This window comes from Lactuca serriola, chromosome 2 (assembly GCF_051521515.1).
Source record: "Lactuca serriola cultivar US96UC23 chromosome 2, Lser_US96UC23_V15, whole genome shotgun sequence".
Lineage (NCBI taxonomy): Eukaryota > Viridiplantae > Streptophyta > Magnoliopsida > Asterales > Asteraceae > Lactuca > Lactuca serriola.
Genome location: NC_136409.1, coordinates 161,117,511 through 161,135,496, shown reverse-complemented (window position 1 = coordinate 161,135,496; position 17,986 = coordinate 161,117,511). Strand labels below are relative to the sequence as shown.

The window sequence follows — 17,986 nt, the reverse complement described above, 5'->3', positions numbered from 1 at the left end:
ACTGTATTATATATAAGTATTTTCATGGAAGTGGTCATTTGAACTTCTAGGAAAATGTAACGTTTTCATGGAAGAGATCATTTGAACTTCTAGGAACCGTAACCCTAGTCCATGCCCCTTCATTCACTTCTCTAATTAAGAATTCAGGAAAGAAGGCGTGTCTCTTCAATACCAATAATATAATCGTCTCCTATGCGTGTGTGTGTTTTCTAGCACCAAGAACTGTGGAAGTCTGAGGTATACACGAATTTCTCTTAAGGGTCAGCTTGAACTCTTTGATCTTTATCTTGTTTTCTTTGTTGTTTGGGTTTGCACTAGAAACATGCATATTTCTGCATATTCCGATTAAAAGACGAATCGCATGCATACAGCCTTAGTTTCCAATATTCACTTAGTTTCTTGGTTACTTACATTGTTTATAACTGCTTGTGTATTGCTACTTGTTTTTTGAAGAATCTAAGGCATACAACGAAGTGTGAAAAGGATCATGGCCACAGATACCGATAAGAAGAAATCTGAAAACAAAGGTGAAAAATTGATTCATGAGGTGTTTTCTTGGTCACTTGACGATGTGCTTAACAAAAATTTCTACAAAAGCAAGGTTTGTATAAAAAATTCTCATAAGCTACTCAATCTCACAGTTTAGATGACTGAACTTCTTTAAACAGTTTATGGACTAAAAACACGTTCTTTATAAGTTTGAACATCCACATCATAAAAAAATCTTTTGTTTCTTATTATTGTTCGATAATATCCTTGCATTGCATGCACATCACTGAACTTCCATGAATTGAACAGGTAGCAGAGATTCCGAAGACGTTTCCAACTGTAAGCGACTATACCAAGTCATTTGTCTATCCGCTTTATGAGGAGACACATGCGGACTTGCTGTCAAAGATGCTAGGAGTCAACCGTTCTCCCACAGCCGAAGTTACTAAAATTAAAAAGTCTAAAGATTTTAGGCTACCCAAAGCCTTATTGTACACCATTGTGCTTAAGAGACGTCAAGGATTCTATTCACCTGAGGTTGGAGATCTAATTGCTTTGACCGATGTGAAGCCAAAATCTGTCGATGATCTTAAGAGGCCAAACAAGCCTTACCTCATTGCTTTAGTGCAAAGCATGAAGGCCAACAAATCAAATTACCAACTTTTTGTTTTATCATCGAAACCAATAATTCCAGAAGTTGTTGAAATGGATATTCGGAAAGATGTAACGAGTTATAGTAGAATGAATGTAAACCATTTTGTTGTTTATCTTACAAACTTAACAACAAATATCCGTATTTCTCAAGCCCTTCATGCGGAGCTAGAAGGGGAGAGAAAGAAGATCATTGAAAAAGTGCTGCGAGCTGATTCTTCTTCTGTAAGAATGAAACTCAACAAGATTTTAATATGTATGGGGTTACCACGTACTCTAAGTCTAAGCACTTACTTTTTGTAACAGGTTGAAGAAAGTCACCTTGAATTTTCTGTTGATACAACTGAAGACTTGACTTTATTGAAGATTAAAAAATTTCTGAAATCATTTCAGCTTGATCGTTCACAAGAAGCTGCTGTTTTGAGCTGCATTGCTGCAAGAAAACATCGTGATCAAAATACAATTAAGTTAATATGGGGCCCTCCTGGAACTGGCAAGACAAAAACTATTGGTTGCTTATTGTTTATGTTGCTGAGGATGAAATGCAGAACCCTGACTTGTGCTCCTACGAATATTGCAGTTGTAGGAGTTACCAAAAGAGTTTTGAGCTTTGTGAAGGATTCATTGCCATATGGTACTTATGGTTTAGGAGATATAGTTTTATTTGGGAATGGAGAAAGAATGAAGATCGATGATTTCAAAGACCTTTCAGAAATATTCTTAGAGTTTCGTGTCAAGATTCTTGCTGATTGTTTAGCTCCACGTTCAGGTTGGATAGGTAGCAGCGAGTGGATGATTCGTTTCCTTGAAGATCCTGAGCAACAGTATCGCATGTACTTGAGGGAAAAGGTACAATGTGATGAAAAAGAGAGTGATAGTAGTGATACTGATGAGAAAGCTCATAGCGAAGAAGATAAAGATGAAGATGAAGATGAGGAATATTTGATTCCTGATCAAAAAGAGAAATCAGAGGACTCGCTGTTAAAGAATGCACTGAAAAAGAATAACTGGAAGACCCTCATTGTAAGTACCTTGAAAGGGAACAAGAAATTGTCAAATAGTGAAACCACACACGAGGATGTAAATGAGGGTCCTTCGAAGCAAAAATCAGACAAGAAGAATTTTCAAGAAAATATTTTAACTTTCGAGCATTTTGTGACAAACGGGTTCACTTTTCTTGGAAATCATATTATATATTGTCTTGAGAGCTTGTACACACATATGCCGACATCTATTATTTCACTTGAGGAAGCAAAACAAATGGTAGAACTTGTTAGTTCTCTTCAGAGTCTTGGAGATTCATTGAAACAAACAATTGCTGGAAATTTAGACTTAAAAGAAGCCTTGAATGGTTTAGATGATTCTAGGAAAGAAAGCATTAGTAATTTACATGCTTGCAGGATTGCAAGTCTTCAAATACTCAAATGCCTTCAAAACACCCTATGTTTTCCAGACTTGAAGGATGAATTTGAAACTCGAAGATTTTGTATGGCGAATTCTTGTTTGATATTTTGCACAGCATCAAGCTCCATCAACTTGCATACAGAAGGAATGAGTCCTTTGGAATTTCTTGTGATTGATGAAGCTGCTCAATTAAAGGAATGTGAATCTCTTATACCTATGCAGCTTGTTGGTGCTCGACATGCAATCCTTGTTGGGGATGAAAGACAACTCCCTGCCATGGTGCAAAGCAAGGTTGAACAATGTTATGCCTTCTGTTTATTTATATGTTGATGTGCTATTTTACAAATAATTTGTTGCACTGTTTTTATAGATAAGTGAGGAGGCTGAATTCGGAAGGAGCTTATTCGAGAGGCTTGTATCACTAGGGCATAAGAAACACCTTCTTAATGTTCAATACAGGATGCATCCTTCCATAAGCCAGTTCCCAAATAAGAAGTTTTATGCAAAACAAATCTTGGATGGTATGAATGTGAAGAGGATCACTTATGGGAAGAGTTTTTTGCAAGGAAGTATATACGGGTCCTACTCATTTATAAATGTAACTTCTGCCAAAGAGGAGTTTGATAAGAGTCATAGCATGAAAAATCTCATGGAAGTGGCTATAATTTCTGAAATTATTTCAAGTCTCTATAAAGGTATACATGTAACATGTTTCTCTCTTTTTCATCTCTCATCCTTAGTCAATAACTGAACTTTTATCGATATCATCACAGAATCTGTTGCAAGAAAACGAAGGGTAAGTGTTGGTTGCATATCACCATATAAGGCTCAAGTAAATGCGATACTTGAAAAACTTGGCAATAAGTATATGGACTCTGAAGATTACTTCTCTGTGAACGTCCGATCTGTTGATGGATTTCAAGGGAGTGAGGAGGATGTAATTATTATATCCACAGTGAGATGTAATGGTAGAGGGTCTGTTGGTTTTCTTTCAAATCATCAAAGAACAAATGTGGCATTAACTCGAGCCAGGTAACAAACTGATTAACTTATCTGATTTATCTTTTAATTTGTTATCTTTGTTTCTCCATAGTTGCATGATCGATCTTTTCATGTATCACATATGAGCTTTATACAGATACTGCCTCTGGATTTTGGGGAATGGATCAACCTTGCTAAATAGTGGCTCTATCTGGAGAGATTTGATTGTTGATGCTAAGGATCGTGGCTGTTTTCACAATGTTAGTGAAGACAAAAACTTGGCTCAAGCTGCCATGGGTGCTTTGATTGAGCTTCGTCAACTTGATAGCTTGTTCAATATGGATTCATTCCTTTTTAATGACACTAAATGGCAGGTAATTAAGCTCACAGGACTCTTGATACTATTGTAACTAAGAATTGTGATTTGCTATTTACAGATTTTTCATGCACATGCATGGTAATATTGTTTTATTGACTTTTGATAGGTAAAGTTTAATGACACGTTTTTGGAGACAATTGCAAGTTTTGGTGACACTAAGATTTGTAAGGAAGTAGTTACAATCCTGCTTAAGCTATCTAGTGGCTGGCGAAAAGATGGAAACAATAAAGTGAACCTAGAAGGAACAAGTATGCTTCTGGAGGTGTATGAAGTAACACAAAACTTGTGTTTGATTTGGGCTGTAGACATTGTAGTACAAAATTCACTTTGCATTCAGGTGATAAAGATTTGGGATGTTTTGCCAGCCACCAAGAATGAACAATTGGCAAAGATATTAGTGGAAAAGGTATATGGGAATTATACTGTAAACATGATGAACCGTTGCAAGGAAAAACGTGTTGAAGGGTATGTAATGATTCCACTTGTTTGTTTTTCTATACGTTCTTTGGTCATAATTTATGGTTAGAATACTATTTCAGAAACAGAACTTATTGTTTTGAAAACATGAATAGGAACCTTACGTTTCCTGTTACATGGCCTATGAATTCGGACACCGATCAAAGCTGGTCCTTGATAAATCAATTAGCGGCATTGAGCTTGAGGAACCAACCCAAGTCATCATCATCATCAAGAGCTTCAAGTGTCTGGTTAGTCCTTGGACCATGTATTTGGTGGGTATATATGCTAATATAGGTCCTTTTTGTTTGGTAAACTAAGGGGGACTGTAATTGAAAAATCAACAGGGATGGTGATACAAGATCTCATGGAAGAGGAAGTAGGTGGTGAAGGTGAAAGAAATCTCTTGATTCTCCTCAGGAATTGAATCTAAAGAATGTGATCATTATATTGTCGCACTTTGGGTGATGGATATGGTTTTTTTAGAATCCTTGACAACCCTTTTTTGCCGTAAAAGACTGGTTGGTTCATTTTGCGTTGTTTGAATGTATGTTGATATTCTTGCATTTAGCCTTAAGAATCATATTAATGTACTACTATGTGCCACTTTCAAAGAAAGCTAGAGCACAATATTGTTGAAATATGCTTTCTAAATTGATAAGTTCTGCTTGGTTCAAAGGCTATATTGGCTTTCCAGCAATCCAGATCTAATTTGGTCACATCTGGTCTAAAAAGGGTACCAGGTCTAAATTGTTGTGTGAGGTCTAAAAAGGATTTGTTCTTGAATTGCAATTGCTTCATTGCTGAAGGCCAATCTTGGCAAACCTTTATTCCTTTGTAGCTTAAAGTGAATGCCATTTTCAGGAAGAGGAATATCATGTTAAAAACTAAGACATATTCCTCTTCCATTTTTGGATCGACATTTCTACGGTTTCAACCATTTGTCACCAAATCACCATTATAGGTCATTGTAATCTCTTTGATCAAGCTTTTTAATCATTGCAATTTTTTAGTGTATTGGTTATCGGCTTCCTTTGTTCGTGTAGTAAAACAAAGAGGGTAAGGTTGCACTAAAACGAAAAAAACTCTAATGCATCAAACAGAATGCGAATCACAAGAACAATATTAGTTCAAGCAGAACAAGACTAATATATCAAACAACAATTAACTACATGCAATGAAAATTACTGAGCAAAACAGTAAATCCCAAAAAAAACCCATGAACGGATGAAACCGAGAACCAATCCACTAAAATATTGCAGTGTTTACAGAGTTTGATAAAAGAGATTACAATAGGATATAATGGTGATTTGGTGATAAAGGGTTGAAACCCTAGAAATGTCGATCAAAAAGGGAAGAGGAAGACGTCTTGATTTATTGTCTGATATTTCTCTTCTAGAAAATGGCACGCTCGCTTTACACTACAAAGGAATAAAGGTTTGCCAAGATTGGCAAATATGACCCTTTAACAATGAAGCAATTGTATTCCAGGAACAAGTCCTTTTTAGACCTAATACACCCATATTTTAGACTTAGGTTCCCTTTTTAGTTCCAATGCAACTAAATGAGACATGGATTGCTAGAAAGACAATATGACCCTTGAACTAAAGAGAACTTGCCAATTTGGAAGGTATTTCCACATATACATAAGAAAAATGAAAATAAAACGTTGTAAGCAGAACTAAATTGAGAAATAGCAACATATTTACATTTATTTGTATAGTATTTATTTCTATTACATCGGTAGACACCTGACCATTAATTTTTTGACCAAATGCCTCATATATTCATACACAAACATTTAAATACAATATGTTTACAATTTCATACCTTCGAATTACTTTCGTAAACTTCAAATCATTGCAATAATGACCACCATAAGCGGAAAGCGGTTTAACATATCCACCAATGGGCGAAACAAATTATAGTGTGTTACAAACATCAAAACTATAGGAATTGTAACATATATGTAGAGTCTAAGTTTATCTCTCCATAAGATCCTTTAGGGAAAGAAAGGGGATTTCAACACATTTATTGGACTATGGATTTCAGGTATTACCTTATAAGTCAAAAATCCCTTTAGGATGTGAAAAAAAACTCATGGGACCCTAAACATGTATGAGGTTATTTGTTTAAACAAAACCAAGGGCTGGGGTGGACAATCCTATCCCAAAACACCATGGCCCTCTTAAGATATTATATATATTTATATAAATTATTTATATAAATATAATAAATAATAACCTGATTTGGAGCTGTAAAAATTCAATAAAAAATCATGTTTGTAAGTTTCTAATATAATGTTTTTGAGATGTCAATCACATTTTTTATTTTAAAATGTAAAATTTTGTTATAAATAACTATTTTTTATTCGAAAAATGGTTTCTTTTAACCCAAAATAGAATTTTTTAACCCAAAAAAAAAACTCAAAATCAATCGGGAGCCGGGGCCGGGATGCAACCATAGATCCTTTTCTTATAAATTGAATTCTAGTGGACGTGCTTTTCAATTCCCTTCAAATCATTAAGTTAGTAAAGCTTTCATAATTAATTATATTAAATAATTAATCAACTTTATTAAAGGAACTCATTTATTTATTCTAATAAATAAACTTTTTTATTTACTTTGTTTATTTAATAAATAATACATAAACCTTTTATTTATTTATTTACTTGTTTTTATTGGTAAATAAAAAAAAAATTCATATACAAAACACCATCTTATACCCAAATACGTATTCTTTCAAATGACACCACGTGTGAGTTCTTTTTAGGCATTTTGTGAAGCATAACATCATATGTTCAATTTTAATCTGAAATCATCATAACCAAAAGGAACAACTTACATCTTTAACATTTTATTGACATCAAATTTCCATGCTATTCAAGTAATCTTTCAATGGCAAATACACATATTAAAAAAAGAAAAAAACAACTACAAACGATATGAATCAAGAAGAATTTTAAAACATTACTTATGAACAGCAAGATGCAGCACGAGCTCCTTCAGCTGATCTGTCAACAAGAACCATTCCTGCTGGATTTTGAGTAGGCTGAGCTCTAGGCAATCTCTTGGCTGTTTCAAACACAATAATTATTATCTCATAAATAATTTTTCTTTATAATTTAAATTAAAATTTGCAAGTTATAAAACCTTACCAATTTCATGAAATACATCGTTAACATTAGCAGCAGTTTTAGCAGATGTCTCCATGAAAAAAAGACCATTCTCCTCAGCATATACACGTGCCTCCTGCATATCATAATTCGAAAATGTGATAATTAAAATATACATAATTACATATATACCCTTATATGTAAACAAAAGGGAAAAGGGTACATACTTCTGCTGTTACTTTCCTCTTGTCTTCAAGATCAGCTTTATTTCCAGCAAGTGCCATTACCATGTTTGGATTACCTGCAAAACCCACACAATGAAATATAACTTCATTCAAGATTTTGAACAATGAAGAAAAAGAAGATAAAAAAAATATATAGAAGTGAACAAGATCAATTGGGAGAAAACCAAGAAAAGGGCTACTGGTTTTTGTATGGAAATAAAGTTGAAAAATTTATGGAGGAAGTGAAATCTGCTCACCTTGTTTTTGAAGTTCTTGAACCCACTTTTTAGCCCGTGTAAATGAATCCTAAACATAGTCAGGAAAACAGCAAGTGAAAGTCAGTGATCCAAACTGAAATAGTAGTAAGATATGCTAAGAATTACCTAAAAGCGAATGTTTTAATAATTGCATTTAGAAATTCAAACATGATTCCATATCAATGTAAGAAAGAAAAAAATTTAACAGAAACATGCACTCTCATTCTATTTGAACTCAGTTAAGTGTTCTTAGTTAACAAATCTATATCCTATAAGGTATCAACTACTACAAACCACCACAATTCCAAGTTCAACAAGCCATATGAATGATCCACTGATAAGTTATGAAGACTCCACAGTTCAATTTCATAAAAAGGAAAACAGATATGAACAAGATTCTAGTAAGCTTAAATTACCGCGCTAGTGATATCGTAGACAATGATTGCCGCTGCAGCGCCCCTGTAGTACATAGGAGCCAAACTATGATACCTTTCTTGACCCGCCGTATCCCAGATCTCGAATTTCACCGTTGCATCATTCACTGCTAGGGTTTGCGAAAAAAACGCCGCTCCGATCGTCGATTCCTATCACCACAACAACCAAACAGATGAAATCAACAACCGAAACCACCACCAAGTTCAAACCCTAGAAAGTCAACGAAAAAAAGAGGAAAAAGTCAGATAATCAAAAATCAAACCTGGAATTCTAGAAATTGGCCTTTGACGAATCGCAACACGAGACTTGATTTACCAGCTCCCATGTCCCCAAGCAAAACCTACAAATCATCGCGTAACTTGAAGCTTCAAACAAACATAAACAATAGAACAAATCAGGAATAGAACGAGTGATGATGATGGAGTTCAGTTACCAATTTTGCGTTGAGATTATTGTGTCCGATCGTCGCCATATTGATACGATCGAGGGAGAAAAGAGGTTTTTCTTTTGCAGCAAAAGAGAAGCGATGTGTATTGTTGTTGGTTTGCTGATTGCTGAAACACGGAATTGGGTCGATATTAAAAATGTGGAGTAAATGCAACAAAATTACGAATAAAACAAGTCTTTAAATACACACGCTTTAGTCTAGAACATTACCCATGTCATGTGATATTATAGATTTCTACTTTTTAAAGATCATCATTATTTTTTTAATAAATTAACCTAGAGTCCTAGCTAATAATAAAAGCCTTGATAAGGTTTTTAACGTGTCTCAAATTATTATTACTTTATATGTAATGTAATTTCACGACTTTATTTACGTATTTTTTTTTTATAAATAAATTACTCTTATTATGTATTTATAGTTGTATGCTATTGACATTTGAATCGAATTTTGTAGTATTATTAATAATTAATAAAATAGATGACCCTCGTTTGAAATTCAAATTTATTAGGATAACTCGTAATCCTTATCAAGTTATCAACAATTAGATGCATTAACTTGAAGCACATAATTGTTTTCATCAAGATAAGTCTACATAAAATTCAAATACTATATATTTATTAAAACATGTATTGATTACAAAATTAAAAATATAAAATACAATAGCAAAGGTATATTATTTTATTATCTCTAGACAACAATTCAGATATATTCCTCCCGACAATCAAATTCTAGCAACGATCATCACCGGGTTCTTAGATTCAAAAAACGTAATCATTTCTTCGTATAAGTAAATCAGTTTCTATGATGTTGATGCCACCATAGTGTACTATGAATTTATAACACAAGCTCACCTTATCTTGATTTTTTTAGATGTTGTTTAAAAAAAATGAACATTTTAGCTAATAATTATTTCTTCATGTTCGATGAATAGACAAACATTATTGACCATATACTTCAGTTGATCATGGTAAATGGATTGCAGTTATCAAGAATGAGGTACTATGGAATTCCTCTTTGATTTCATACAATAAAATTAGTTTTGCATATTTTGGTTTTGGTGTTTTTTTAACTGTTTATATCACAGCTCATGTAGTCATGTGTATATTTTCAACCCTTTTAAGTTGGTATTTGAGTATTTGATTTCTTCTTTGTATTACATTTACAGGGAGGTGGACATTGATGGGTCTTTAGTTGCTACAAAATATGTTGGAGTTCAAGATATTGTCACTTGTCATGTTTAATAATGGGTGTCTACGTAGCAAAGTCATGGGTGATCCTATTAGAATGATAGGAGAGTTGTTAAATAAAAAGAAATGGAAATTTGACTATATTGTCATAGAAACTACAAATATGTAGTAGCCACTTGAACTTCATTTAATTGTGGGTATTTCTTTTGACAAGATATTTGATAAGATTGAACCATTTTACTTATCTAGAAAAAGATAATTTCAAAGGTTCATGATATATTAACCACTATTACTAATTACAAATTTTAGAAAAGGATATAAAAGTCTTGCCGAAAATAGCCAAATAGAAATCAAAATTAAGAATGATTTTGGGATTTTTTCAACAAAAAAACTAAAATTGAAGTTGTGAGTAAAGTATATGTACCATTTTGTAATTTACTCTATTCTTTATTGTTTGTGTACTGCACATGTAAACCCACACAAAAAAATGGGCTTTGCTTTTCCTTTTTAATAAACACAGACAAAAAAAATGGGCTTTACTTTTCCTTTTTAATAAACACAGACAAAAAAAAATGGTCTTTACTTTTCCTTTTTTAAATAACCCAATAGCTACGGCCCAAATGAATTTAAGGACGAATAATCTGATCAATAAAAAAGTTATCCAAATTAGATCGGATAAACCGTTATACTGTATTTTGTCAAAACCGGTTTTGACCAAATTGGATTGAATAAACCGTTATACTGGATAGAGGCGGTTTGAGAATTCAGATTAGAAATCTCATCAGACCCCAAATCGTAAACCGGTTTAGCTAAAACCCGGATCCAGATCCTGTTTGAATGCGGGTTTTTTCCTGCTTGTTAGAAATGGTAAAATTTGAATCTTTTGTGGAAAACGGTCAAAAATGTTAGTTTAATTTTTCTTGACCTTTTTGCCAATCAACACATAGTATATAAATAGATGTTAGATGCTAGTTTTCAACAACATAAACATAAACACTTCTCTCTAGTTCTTTAAATACTCTTTAAAAATGAGTTCGGGAAATTCTACCACTCAATATTTGAACGATGTTGTGATGAAAATCTTACATACTAATTGTGACATCCCCATTTTCACGGCCAGAAAAGACCGATTTTGTTTATGCTTTATAAAAATCAGAGAACTTCTTTTAATAAAAATGTTGCGGAATTTGTTCCCAGTAAAACATGATAAATACATTATCAAAGCGTTTCTGAAGAAATGTATTTTTATTCATTTTAAAACATTTGGGATGTCATCGTCAATACAGAAATATAAGCATAAACAGAACTTATATTCATTTACTAGTGATCTACATCTCTTTTAAATCTCTCAGTGTAAAATTGTAACGACCGAAAAATTCCAACCAATTTAAACTTTTCAAAAACAATCCGATTTCATTAAATCATTACAAAAAGGTTTTCAATACAATTAAATTAAAGTATTCCCAAAACCACAACATAAACATGAGGAGCGGTATGATCACGCCTTCGCCTTGCCACGGTCTCCTGAAGAACCTGAAAAACATTAAACCACAACTGTAAGCCCGAAAGCTTAGTGAGATATCCCCAAAATACCAACCACATATACCATACACGCATAACATGCCATATCATATCCGATCACAGAACAGCCATGCACTTCGGGTCTACTGTGTGACTGGTCCGCCGCACCAGCCAACAGTCCACCTGGTCCACCCTTCGAGTCTAGCCATATATATCGAGTCTGCAGTATGATTGGTCCGCCCGCACCGGGCCTTCAATCCACCTGGTCCACTCTCCGAGTCTAGCCATATACATCGAGTCTGCAGTGTGATTGGTCCGCCTGCAACGGGCCTTCAATCCACCTGGTCCACTCTCTGAGTCTACAGTATGACTGGTCCGCCCGCACCGGGCCTTCAGTCGGCCTAGTCCACTCTCCGAGCCTCGGCACGTCTGGTCCGCCCTCTTGGGGCCTACAGCCTATCCGGACCGCTCGTTGGGCCTTCGGGACAACCGGTCCGCCCTGGGTATCTTGGCCTACAGCACAAAGCAGGACCCACCTCAACCCAACTCCAATCCAAACAACCATGTGCACATAAACATACAATCATATAACAATTCACAGTCAACAAACCGATCAAACAAATCACATAACATATCATCATCCTAACCAGGATACCGACCTAACCAGTCACTAGCATAGCATCACCCTACATCTCAGGATACCGACCTCAACCAGGTCTCTAACATATACCATCCTAGCTACCAGGATGCAACATATCAAAGCAATATCATAACAACAAATACCCGTATCTCAATCCGATAAAGGGCCGGCCTTGGTGCCTTAGACCTTATTGATATAGTGAGGATAACTCACCTCGAAATTGTCGACTGAACAGATAAACCCAAGCTACTCCAACCATTGATACGATCTCCAACACTGGCCAACACCAAGACACTGAACTCAAAACAATATTCAACAATTACCAAAATGCCCCTGGAAAATAATTGGTCAACCCTTGGCTAAAGCCAACCCCTGACTGACTCTACTTGCCGAGTCATCCCAATGACTCGCCGAGTCCACACACACAGAATCTCCCCCATCCGCGAATTAACTCGCCGAGTCACCCCAAGACTCGCCGAGTACAGCAACTCCGAGTCCTTTCTCACTCGACTCACCGAGTCATCCCTTGACTCACCGAGTCACAGCTCAACCAGAAGAATCTTGGACCTCACGACCAGACTCGCTGAGTCCAAGAACAGACTCGCCGAGTCTAAGGCTATCTTCAACCTACTCGCCGAGTTGTTCTTCCAACTCGCCGAGTTCCAGACCATCTTCAAGCAACTCGTCGAGTACACCTTTGTGACTCGTCGAGTGCCTCTAGATCTCGTCCCAAACAGAACCTTCTAGGCCATGCAATTGATCTAAAACATAGATCTAGCCTCCTACAACCCATCCATCACGTAAAGTGGCAAACTTTACGTGAATCCAAAGAGATCTAGGCATTTTACACTTTAGGGCTAGGGTTTGGGACATGATGGCTTCACTAATCACTCAAGAACAGGGACTTTAATGCACTTAAGACCTCCTCCACTCCAGATCTGAGGTAGCAACCTCAGATCTACTCTTCAAACTCAAGATACCACAAGCTAAACCTCCCATACATTCCAAGAATAATGGATCTAGAAGAATAACAACCCAAGAACGAGATTATACCTCAAAAGGAAGCCCCAACAGCAAATAAATCCGAATCTAAGCAAAGCCCCTTGCTCCAAGCCTCCTAACTCTCCAAGATCTTCCTCCACATCTCTTTTCCAAGGTTCAATTGCACTCCAATCCTTCACAATCGCGTTTCTAGGGTTTATGGACTTAAGGGAAGGTAAGGAGGATGGGGAGAGGGTATAATGTCCTTTATATAGGGCTCATCCTCCGAAATTAGGGTTTTCTCCACTCAGCGCCTACTCGCCGAGTCCATCCGCCGACTCGCCGAGTCGGCCACTTAACACGCGACCAAAATCGCGACCCTACTCGCCAAGTCCACTCGTGGACTCGCCGAGTTGCCCTTTCCAATTTACTCTTTTAGCCCTTCAACTTTACTCTTGATATTCCGGGATGTTACAAAAGTAGCTTCATATTGATACCTGTGATATAAGTAAGCGGAGTGGGTTAGGTTGGAAAACCTAGTGAGTACATAGGGTTTTCAACCCACAATAATATAATTATTATGTTTAAACAATCAAACGATCAACCCAATTACCCATCCCCATTATCTTCTTTACTCTTAAGGATCTATCCTAAGAGTCATCTATCCTCCATTCGTTTATTCCGAGGTCCCTTGCTTCTAGGGTTTTAAGACTGGCACTAAATCTATAGCTGCCAATGCTCGTTCGTAAAGAACTAATTTTATATCTGCTATAGTTTATTCATTGGGTACTAAATCCATAGCTACCAGTGTTTATCTAATAGGTACTAAGTCCGTAGTTACCAATTCCTAATAGGTACTAAGTCCATAGCTACCAATGTTTATCTAGTAGGTACTAAGTCCATAGCTACCAATTCCTAACAGGTGCTAAGTCCATAGCTACCAGTGTTTATCTAGTAGGTACTAAGTCCATAGCTACCAATTCCTAACAGGTACTAAGTCCATAGCTACTAGTGTTTGTCCAATAGGCACGAAGTCCATAGCTGCCGATGATATTTATTAGGCACTAAGTCTATAGTTGCTTATGTTTACTCACATCATCTTTTATCTCTCATCATTCATCTACCGATGCCATACCCAACATATTTGTATATATAAAATATGTATACAGTTTAAATCACTTAAAACATGTATAAAAACGTTCATCCAACATAGACAACAAGTATTCAGATAATATGCACACATATCATGTAACGCTCTAAAAATTTCAACCAATTTAAACTTTTCAAAAACAACCCAATTTCATAAAGTCATTACAAAAAGGTTTTCAATACATTTATTATTAGAGTATTTCAAAGAACCACATCATAAACACATAAAACATGAGGAGCGGTATGATCATGCCTTTGCCTTGCCACGGTCTCCTAAAGTACCTAAAACATTTAAACCACAACTATAAGCCCGAAAGCTTAGTGAGAGACCCCCAAAATACCAACCACATATACCATACACATAACATGCCATATCGCAACAGAACGCAGAACAGCCATGCACTTCGGGTCTACTGTGTGACTGGTCCACCGCACCGGCCTACAGTCCACCTGATCCACCCTCCGAGTCTAGCCATATACATTGAGTCTACAGTGTGATTGGTCCGCCCGCACCGGGCCTTCAATCCACCTGGTCCACTATCTGAGTCTACAGTATGACTGGTCCGCCCGCACCGAGCCTCGGCACGTCTGGTCCGCCCTCTCGGGGCCTTCAGCCTATCCGGACCGCTCGCTGGGCCTTCGGGACAACCGGTCCACCCTGGGTATGTTGGCCTACAACACAAAGCAGGATCCGCCTCAACCCAACCCCAGTCCAACAACCATGTGCACATAAACATACAATCATATATCAAATCACAACTAATCAAACCGATCTTAGCAGATCAAATACAAAGCACATCCCTACCAGGATTCCGACCTAACCGGTCACTAGCATATCATCATCCTATAAACCAGGATACCGATCCTAACCAGGTCTTTAACATATACCATCCTAACTACCAGGATGCAAACATAACAAAACAATAACATAAAAACAACTACCCAGATTTCCATCCGATAAAGGGCCGCCCTTGGTGCCTTAGACCCTGTTGATATAGTGTGGATAACTCACCTCGCAACTACCGAAACTCTGAACTGAAGAAGCAGATGCTCGAACCACCGCCTCACCAAAAGTCCTGAACTATCCGAAGCAGTATCCTTCCAAGGGTAAATTGACCATTTTACCCTTAACCCAAACTGGTCCATGACTAAGGCCCAACACCACAATATGAAGGGCCCAACACTAGGTAAGCTTCTCAAGCCCATTAGTGACCTACTAATGGCCCAATCTGCTACATTGGGCCCAATCCCTTAATGGGCCTCATCCTAAGCCCATAATATATTCCTTGGTCCATATAATATGATTTCTGATGGCCCACTAAGGCCCAAATACCCAAACATGCCCCAAAACACGGCCCAAAAACTCATGATCCATGCAGACAGAGTACGCGGGGCGTACCCCCCCCCCCCCATGTACGCTAAGCGTACAGGCAGAATGGTGAGTACGTTGGGTGTACCTCACTTTACGCGGGGTGTAAACTCACTGAACTAAAAGTCCTCATAAGTCCTTAATGGCTTAAGCTCTTAAGCCCAAACTTCAGATCCATCGACCAAACATGCCTAGGATCCCATAAAGTCTCAAACTTTATCACTTGGGACGTCCATAAAGCTCTTAACTCAAGGTCTTAATCCATTAAGACCCACCTACACCATACATGAGACAACCAAAGCCATTGGGACCTCATTTTTCATGCTCAAGACCTCTCCTAAGGTCTGAAAGGACAGCTAATCTCGACCAACTCACATCATGCATCATTTAGGGGTTTGAGGGACAAGAAATGATGTCAAAACTTCATAACACCAAGATCCACAAAAAATAAATGTCAAGCAAGTGACTTTATACCTCAAAAGGGCTCCAGAAGATGATGCCTTCCTAGATCTACGAGCTCCAGCCACCCAACTCCTTCCTTGACAACTTCCTCTTTTCCTCTTTCAAGCTTAAACCCTCAAGATGAGCTTTCCAAGGCCAAGATCTCTAAAAATGGAGGTTGGAACGTTCTAGGGTTTCTTATGAGGTTAGGGAGGCTGATATGGGGGCTAGGGTTGAAGCCATAATGTTCTATGTATAGTGGCTCACCCTCAAATTAGGGTTTAAAGACTCTGGACGTACGTTGGGCATACATCCAGTATGCTGAGCGTACGCCCCCACAGACCCGCATTCATTTACTCGATTACGCTGGGCGTAACCCAGCCTACGCTGGGCGTACCCAGCGTGTCCCATTCTCATACATGGCCTTCCTTATCAACTTTTCCCATTAAGGGCTATATATGTCAATATCTTCAAAATGTCATAACTCCTTTATTCTAAGCCCGTTCCCGATGAACTTTATATCCATGCGAAGGTGGCGAGAAGCCCTATGCTTCTATCAACATACACTGACCCGAAACCTTCTCGAATAAAACCCATTGCCCATAAAAGACCAAAATGCCCTTACTTTTGATCCCAGGGATCCATGAATGATTACTCTTAGAACGGGGCGTTACATATCACATAGTTTATATAAAATACTTCATATTTATGTCTAAGATGAAAGTAACTATAAACTCACTTGATACGGTGGTGACTCGGTACTCGGACAACACTTTGTTACTCTTAAAACAATTTCCCTTGACAAAACCTAGTATCATTACCACTAGGGTTTAGTTTAGTATTTACCGAGACTAATTTAATAGTCTAGCTGTTATTATTATTATAGAAGCGTTAAACAACACTATATAACTCATAATAATAGCCCAAATAATTATTTTAAGGTCATAATAATGTTACTATAATTAATTAGAAGCTATATTGAAAATAGCATAGGCGTAGCTCACTTACAGCGGGTTTTATCGAAAACCGGGCTTTGTTTGGAGCAGCGTTTCGAAACCGGAAGACCCTTTTTCTCGGGACTCCGGGAGCCTCGGGGCTTCCATCGGGTGCTAGGGGTTTTACCTAGGGTTTAGGAGGGTTTAGGGGAGTTAGAGAGAGAAAGAAACTAGAGAGAAGTGAGAAATGTGTGAAAAAGTCAGAACCCTCACCCCCCCCCTTTTATAGCCTGCGAGGCCTCAGATTACGCTGGGTGTAGTCCTTGGCCACGCTGGGCGTAAGGCTCGGATAAGAGTGCCACCTCGGACCCAACTGTCTCACACACCGGATGGATAAGACCCGAAGGTACACTGGGCGTACCGGATCTCGTACGAGGAGTGTAGGGCGAAGCGACGTGGCGTTCATCGGATGCGAGGTTGGCCTTCATCGGACGGCTCAGATGCTGTCACGTCATCAAGTTCTTATCAGACTTCGCAATTTTGACTACAAACTTTAAAAATTCATATATTTCGCATATGAGCTCCATTTTTTACGTTCTTTATATCCACACGAAGGCAGGAACGTACTCTACAACTTTCGTTTAGACTCTGTCGACTAATTTTGAATTTATTTTAAATTTTATATTATTAACAGGCCGGGACATGATTGGTCCGTTAAAAATTCATAACTTCTTCATCCGACGTCCGTTTTCGTCTGTCTTTTTATCATTACGCTACAAATAAAGAGGTCTTCAATTCTCATTTAGGTTGTGTCGGCTACAAACCGCTCGATCTAATATTCGAATTTCGGGTTGTACACCGCTAAGCCGAAACTTCGAAAAATCATAACTTCCTCATACGAAGTCAGATTTGGGCGTTCTTTT

The 17,986-nt window shown here is 37.4% G+C and overlaps 2 protein-coding genes across 2 annotated transcripts; one reads left to right on the top strand and one right to left on the bottom strand.

Moving 5' to 3' along the window:
* The first annotated feature begins 487 nt into the window (after positions 1-487).
* On the top strand, positions 488-4,787 carry LOC145089717 (uncharacterized). Its single transcript, XM_079028116.1, has 9 exons — positions 488-605; positions 803-1,365; positions 1,447-2,835; positions 2,915-3,239; positions 3,318-3,576; positions 3,683-3,899; positions 4,011-4,369; positions 4,477-4,611; positions 4,682-4,787. The coding sequence occupies exons 1-9, from the start codon at positions 488-490 to the stop codon at positions 4,785-4,787; spliced, it is 3,471 nt and encodes a 1,156-aa protein (XP_078884242.1).
* Positions 4,788-7,184: 2,397 nt separating this feature from the next.
* LOC145087189 (ras-related protein RHN1) lies at positions 7,185-8,989 on the bottom strand. Its single transcript, XM_079025104.1, has 7 exons — positions 8,826-8,989; positions 8,655-8,732; positions 8,374-8,541; positions 7,958-8,006; positions 7,704-7,777; positions 7,519-7,612; positions 7,185-7,435 (listed from the first exon to the last, which is right to left on the bottom strand). The coding sequence occupies exons 1-7, from the start codon at positions 8,862-8,864 to the stop codon at positions 7,335-7,337; spliced, it is 603 nt and encodes a 200-aa protein (XP_078881230.1). The 5' UTR covers positions 8,865-8,989; the 3' UTR covers positions 7,185-7,334.
* Positions 8,990-17,986: the final 8,997 nt, after the last annotated feature.

Coding starts and splice junctions, on each gene's coding strand:
- LOC145089717 (XM_079028116.1), top strand. CDS start 488: ATGGCCACAGATACCGATAAGAAGAAATCTGAAAACAAAGGTGAAAAA. Junction 606..802: donor TTTCTACAAAAGCAAGGTTT/GTATAAAAAATT, acceptor TTGAACAGGTAG/CAGAGATTCCGAAGACGTTT. Junction 4,612..4,681: donor TCAAGAGCTTCAAGTGTCTG/GTTAGTCCTTGG, acceptor TGGTAAACTAAG/GGGGACTGTAATTGAAAAAT.
- LOC145087189 (XM_079025104.1), bottom strand. CDS start 8,864: ATGGCGACGATCGGACACAATAATCTCAACGCAAAATTG. Junction 8,007..8,373: donor TCTACGATATCACTAGCGCG/GTAATTTAAGCT, acceptor GACTATGTTTAG/GATTCATTTACACGGGCTAA. Junction 7,778..7,957: donor TCAAGAACTTCAAAAACAAG/GTGAGCAGATTT, acceptor TGGGTTTTGCAG/GTAATCCAAACATGGTAATG.